Source organism: Carassius gibelio, chromosome A23 (assembly GCF_023724105.1).
Source record: "Carassius gibelio isolate Cgi1373 ecotype wild population from Czech Republic chromosome A23, carGib1.2-hapl.c, whole genome shotgun sequence".
Lineage (NCBI taxonomy): Eukaryota > Metazoa > Chordata > Actinopteri > Cypriniformes > Cyprinidae > Carassius > Carassius gibelio.
Window position 1 is genome coordinate 15,836,347 of NC_068393.1, and position 6,778 is coordinate 15,843,124.

General features: G+C 35.4%; 1 protein-coding gene and 1 long non-coding RNA gene across 2 annotated transcripts; both read right to left on the reverse strand.

Annotated features, from left to right (window-relative positions):
- Positions 1-2,197: 2,197 nt before the first annotated feature.
- On the reverse strand, positions 2,198-3,940 carry LOC127944333 (uncharacterized). The gene is made up of 8 exons (XM_052540212.1): positions 3,936-3,940; positions 3,797-3,813; positions 3,568-3,739; positions 3,236-3,327; positions 2,957-3,131; positions 2,770-2,873; positions 2,445-2,616; positions 2,198-2,339 (listed from the first exon to the last, which is right to left on the reverse strand). Exons 1-8 carry the CDS (start codon positions 3,938-3,940, stop codon positions 2,198-2,200), a joined length of 879 nt encoding a protein of 292 aa, XP_052396172.1.
- Positions 3,941-4,002: 62 nt separating this feature from the next.
- LOC127944237 (uncharacterized) lies at positions 4,003-4,537 on the reverse strand. Its single transcript, XR_008150307.1, has 3 exons — positions 4,434-4,537; positions 4,172-4,346; positions 4,003-4,091 (listed from the first exon to the last, which is right to left on the reverse strand). It is a non-coding gene; the product is annotated as an uncharacterized LOC127944237 (long non-coding RNA).
- Positions 4,538-6,778: the final 2,241 nt, after the last annotated feature.

Genomic DNA, 6,778 nt, shown 5'->3' on the forward strand with positions numbered 1-6,778 from the left:
TGAAAAAAAGTGGTAAGTGACACTTTTTTACATTTATTCAAAGTCAGTCATTGAATACTCTCAAAAAGTTCACATAATTGTAGATATTGTATATATATATATGTGTGTGTGTGTGTGTGTGTGTGTGTGTGTGTGTATATATATATATATATATATATATATATATATATATATATATATATAAACTCACCCAGTCTTACCTTTATGATTGTGCTATAGCTATCTACACCACTGTATTTGACCATCATTGCAGGAGCACTGTAAGTGTCTACACAAAATCTTCATCATCTTTCTCTGCTGAAATTCTTTCTCTTTTTAAGCAGGTGGCTCCTCCCAGACCATCCTCCACTAGCGTTTTTGTTGTCAGCTTTGTCCTAATTTCTGATCTCCTTTCATTCACCTCCAACACTCCACCCATCTCTGCCTCACATAATTGTCTTTTGGGAAAATTCCTATTTTGTTCCTCTGTTTAGTTGTTCCCTGATAAAGAAACAGGGAAGGTGAGATTGTCAAATGTGACATTTGATCATATGTTACATGCATTGTAAAGAGAAAGAAACAGTGATTGTAACATTTGCCAATATAAACACACACAGATACACACACACACACAAACACACAAAACAGGTCACAAGGGAAAGGCTTTAAGCAAATCATTATCCCCTTGCAGAAAGATCATGACGGAAATTAAGGGTTGATTTTGTGTCACTTTTACGGGTATTCTTCTTTTGACAGCATAAAATGTAGCTGGAGATGTTTCCAATACATCCCATATTTCATAATTCATACTTAAGTTACTGAACAGCTTGTGGGCAACCTTAAGCATATGGCCATCATTGGCATACAACCTGCAAGAGCGACATTTATATTAAATGTGTGTTTAGATATTTATTTTGGAAGTGTCAAATTGTCTCACATTCACATCCTCTTGCAGTTGCTAATCTAAAAAAAATATTGCTAAAGACATCAGTGGGCTAAATGGAAACCTGGAGTGGAGCAAGTGATAGCAGAACATTTTGAGCTCTTCTGTCAGTCCAAACAAAGATCCAGGGCTTGATGTTCTGTTTGAACAAATTGGTTCAGTAAATGACTCAATGTCTTTCTTATAATAGTCACTTGTCAACAACATTTACTGTGTAACTATGTAAAGCGCAGAAAGAGCCAATGAAAAACTGAAGGTAAATCAACAAGCCTTAGTCATATAAAATGGTGAAAAAGACAAAGGTGGGAAAGTGGCCTTATAAATAATAAAATTGCTACTCATCTTTAGCAAAATAAAAACAACAATGTGGATTCAAAAATGTTGCTTTTACAAACTGAGAGAAAACTTGAAACTGGTAACAAAATAATAATAATAAACTTGAGAGCATTCAACTAAGGCTTGTTAGTCTAAACGCTAAATGAACATTGATCAAAGAGTTATTAAAAGTTTCAAACATGAAGTGCGTCTTGTTTAAATGCATAGTAGGATTCACTGACTGCACTATTCCACTGACATTGCTCTGCTTTATGTAGTCCGCCCCTATTTAGCACTGTGCAGCACTCTAAAATACGTATGTACTGCACCAGTGCATTACTCTTCAACAGAGATGGACGCTATATGCAGAGCTACGAAAAAAATGAAGTCCTAAAATGACAAAATGCTAAAGATGGCTGTGTGCTAGTCTCTCTAATGCATAAGTTCTGTGGGTGATTGATTCTACTTCTTTATAAGCACATACAAATGACATGACAGTGAAAAGAAGTGATATTAAACATAAGTAGATTTAACAGAATTTAAGAGAAAGAACATTTAAGTGGTATGTCTAAAAATTATTTCTTGTAAAAAAAAAAAAAGATTTAACCTTCCCCAATCTATATATAATCTCATAGGCTTCAACCTTTTTTCTTTTTCTTTTTTGCTGGGTCAAAATATATATTTTAAGAAAATTAATTGAAAGACTGAATTCTATTGGTATATTAAGCCAATATAAATGAACAAGAAGTCTAAGTTTGTGGTATGCAGGCATCGTCATAGGAATAGAGTCTTGAACTGAATTGTTTAGTTACACCAATGTTCTTACAAAGCATTTCACAACACAACCATACCATGGACTGAGGCTAGGGTGAGGAATGCAAGCAAATGTTTATTGTATTTATTTATTTATTTCATATAATCTAGCACTTATCTTAGTTTAACATGATAAACTGCTTAGTTTTAGGGGAATGTGAAAATGTCTAATGAGGAGTTTGTGAGAACGTTGTTCCTGCACAGACATGTATAGCGGATCTTGTAGTCCTGACAGACCTCTCCTCCCAGCTCATTATTCACGCATTCGAAGCCCTGTAGTGGATCAAATCTGCAGAATCAGAGCAGATGGCTGTTAATCATTACAAATCGTACAAAATTGTAAAATTATTGTTTTTATTGCATATATATGTTTACAAATACTGTTCAATCTTACACTTGAAAATTGTTTGCAGTAGGCAGTACAGGGCTCCCACTAATGGTTGTGACCTCAATGGCGATGGGCTGAGCGCAGGCCTGTAGTGGGTATTTTTTTAGGGCCAACAACAGCATCTCATTGTCTCTTGGTCCACTGGGATTATCTCGGTCAAACCAGGGTGTACTACATTCTAACAGAAGACAACCAGCTGAGTTAAATTCATCTCATTTAAGGTCAATATTTGAGATCACAATTCCTATAGTAGAGATCAATCCAGCTAAACCTTGATCTGTACCTGATGTTTAGGAATAGAAAGCTTTTAAATGATCTCACGTGCACTCACTTGAACACCAATCCTCTGGACAGGTGAAGCGCACCTTATAATCAGCACAAAGCACTCCTCCTTGATTTGCATTTACACAGGAAACCCCAGATGTTGGATTATAACTTCAGAAAACACACAAAAGCACCTTAACATTAAAAAACAAGCTTCAGCTAATATCGTTTGAAAGATCCTTTGGTAGACTCACACTTGAAAGATGTTTCCAGTTTGATAGGCTGGCTGGCCAGAGATGGTCTGAGCCTCAATTCCAATTGGATTTGGACAGATGTACCCATGGTACACACTCAGAAGAACAGGCAAGAGCTCAAAATCGCCTCCATTTGTATTAGGGTTGTCAGAATCAAACCACCTGGTTACACACGCTGTTGAATATCGTACAGAGGAAAGAAACAATTAAAACAAACCATCAAAATGAACCAAGTTCTTTACAATATGAACAAAAGAAATCAGAATTATGAAAACATACTCGTGTTGCAGAAACTCAATGGACATGTGAAGCGGACCCTGTAGTCTTGACAGGCTCCATTCACACACGCAAAGCCCTGCAACGGGTCATATCTGCATAAAGATAATACATATATTAACCAAATTCTCTAAATGACATTAATAACATTTATGGGAAGTCGTGGCCTAATAATTAGAGAGTTTGACTCTTAACCCTAAGGTTGTAGGTTCGAGTCTCGGGCTGGCAAAATCATGACTGAGGCACTGAACCCCCAACTGTCTATCTGACATCACATTAAGAAATAAAAGCATTTATTTGGAGACATTTTACATGGAGAATATATTATCCCATACACTTGAAAATTGTTTCCAGGTGGCAGTGCAGGGGTCCCACTAAGGGTTGTGACCTCAATGGCGATGGGCTGAGTGCAGACCTGTAGTGGGTATCTTATCAGGAGTAAAGACAGCGTCTCATAGTCTCCTAGTCCACTGGGATTATCTCGGTCAAACCAGGGTGTCCTACATTCTAACAAAGAATGGCCAACTAAGTAAAAGTCTTTTCATTTAAGGTGTAATGTTAGACCAATATCACAATGATTTCTATTCTGAAAAATATATATATTATTTTTAGTTTATATATCAGTTATTTAAAAGCTTTGATATGTTTTTAGTAAATCACACTTAAAAGTCCTCCCTCCTTCCCACAACTTTATAAAAGTCACATCATATTAAACAGTAAATTCAATCTGTTTTCATGATCTCAGATCCACTCACTTGAACACCAATCCTCTGGGCAGGTGAAGCGCACTTTATAATCAGCACAAACCCCTCCTCCTTGATTCGCATTTAAGCAAGAAACCCCAGTTGTTGGATTATATCTACAGAAAACACCATAAGCAAACATAATTCAAGATCTTTTCTTGACATACTGAAAATGTTACATTTTGATAAGACTCACACTTGAAAGACGTTTCCAGTTTGAGATGCTGGCTGGCCTGAGAGGGTCTGAGCCTCAATTCCAAGTGGATTCGGACATATTACTCCAGGGTACATACCAAGGAGGACAGTCAAGAGTTCAGAGTCCCCTCCATTTGTATTAGGGTTATCAGAATTAAACCACCTGGTTACACACTCTGTTGAATAATTTTTTTGTTATGCCACAAAAATGTATATGTACAAATATATATACAGTATAAAGTAGATGGAATAAATATACATACTTGGTTGGCAAAAACTCGCTGGACATGTGAAACGGACTTTGTAGTCCTGACACCCTCCATTCTGTTGTGCATTCACACAAGAAAAGCCCTGTGTTGGATCATATCTGCAGAAACAGAATGCTTCTGTTAACATTATTTCTGAATAAATGCAATTTAATATGCAAAGAATTGGAATTAGAATTGTTAGTCATACACTTGAAAATTGTTTCCAGTTGGCAATACAGGGGTCCCACTAATGGTTGTGACCTCAATGGCGATGGGCTCAGCGCAGGCCTGTAGTGGGTATTTTATCAGGGTCAACGACAGCGTCTCATAGTCTCCTAGTCCACTGGGATTATCTCGGTCAAACCAGGGTGTCCTACATTCTAATAGAAGACAACCAGCTGAGAAAATATAATAAACTCATACAAGACCAACAAAAGATCACAATGATTTCTATTGTAGAAAAGAATACTTAAAATTATTTACAAGTGAATTTTGTGCTTTGATAACTTTGTATACATTTTGTGCACAAGTTTATATAATTGAAGGGGAACAAGAAGTTTAGACAATTTGATGATACTGATCTTAGTAGTCACCTTCTCAAATTAAAGTATTTCAGTCTGATTTTCACAATCAGCTCGAGTTTTGTATGTAAATGTACAGTAAATGTCACTCACTTGAACACCAGTCCTCTGGGCAGGTGAAGCGCACCTTATAATCAGCACAAAGCACTCCTGTTTGGTTTGCGTTTACACAAGCAAACCCACTTGTCGGATTATATCTTTAGAAAACACAAGATAACATATACTGTAAAACTCGGATCAGAATATCAGCAGAAGCACATGTCCTGAAAAAAACGTACACTTGAAAGATGTTTCCTGTTTGAGATGCTTGTTGACCGGAGATGGTCTGAGCCTCAATTGCGATTGGACTCGGACATATTTCTCTAGGGTTTGTATTGAGAAGGTCAGCCAACAGCTCGTAGTCTCCATTTCCACTTGGGTCATCACGGTCAAACCACTTGGTTATACAACCTGATATATATAAACAGATACAGAAGGAAGAGTAAAATTAAGTGAGACTCTCAGAATATGTTGACAAGACTTGCCAGATTTAAAGTGTAATTATTATTATTTATTTTTTTGCTCAGTATTAAATTAAATTAAAAGTACCTCATAAAACCATCTTCCAAAACTGTTTATAATGCTGGTAAAAAAATTTAATATATATATATATATCTGTATTTTATCCTTCAACATCAAGAGCACCAAAAAAGTAACTCAGTGTAGGTTTAATGTAGAAGAATACACCTACTCTGAGTAGACAGTGAGATGAGTGTACCTGAAAACATTGACAGACAGAGACAGGAGTTTTTGTACTTTTTTTTCCCTCTTAAACAAATACCAATTATAATTGATTTGACCAACTTCAACTTTCATAATAAAACTTACTTGTTGCAAGAATCACACAGGTTGCAAATACCTTGGAATAATATAATATAATATAATATAATATAATATAATATAATATAATATAATATAATATAATATAATATAATATAATATAATATAATATAATATAATATAATATAATATAGATGCAAAGGAAATGGCATACCTTGTTGCTCATTCTTCTTTCTTTCTTTTTTTAATAGGAAGTCTAATAGGAGAAATTACTAAATATAGAAACAGAAATAATTATTATTTCTGTAAATGTAAATATCCAAAACTATTTGGCATTGCTGAAGGAAGATAAAAACCTTCAATGAATACCACCACAAAGCACTTTTAAGTAATGAATTGTAAAAAAATATTTACACAGTATACATAAATATATGAACTCACCCACTTGATGATTGTGCTAGTGAGAATATCTATACTACAATATTTCACTAATCAGGAGAATAGTTTACACAGCATCATCTGTGCTGTCCTTTTTTTTCTGCTGAGATTCTTTGTCTTTTTAAGCAGGTGGCCTCCTCCTGGACCGTCCTGCTGCAGCATCTGATCTCCCTTCATTCACCTCTAGCACTCCACCCATCTTTGTCCTGAATAGAGATTATTTGTTTTCTTCTCTAAAACTTTATCTTTTGTACCTCACTTTAAACAATTTCTGATAAAGCAGGGAAAGATGAGCTTGTCAGATGAGACATGTGATCATATGTTCCAAGAATTAGAAAGAGAAAAATCAGCAACTATAATCTTACAATACACTTTACACAAAACACAAGGTCACAGAAGAAAAGGCTTCAAGCTATTCATTTACCCCTTTGCAGACTGTGGTCGTGACGGAAAGTAGATATAGGTCGATTTCAATCAATACTTTTTTTAATTTAAACTGGTATTTTTCAGCAAATGCTAGGA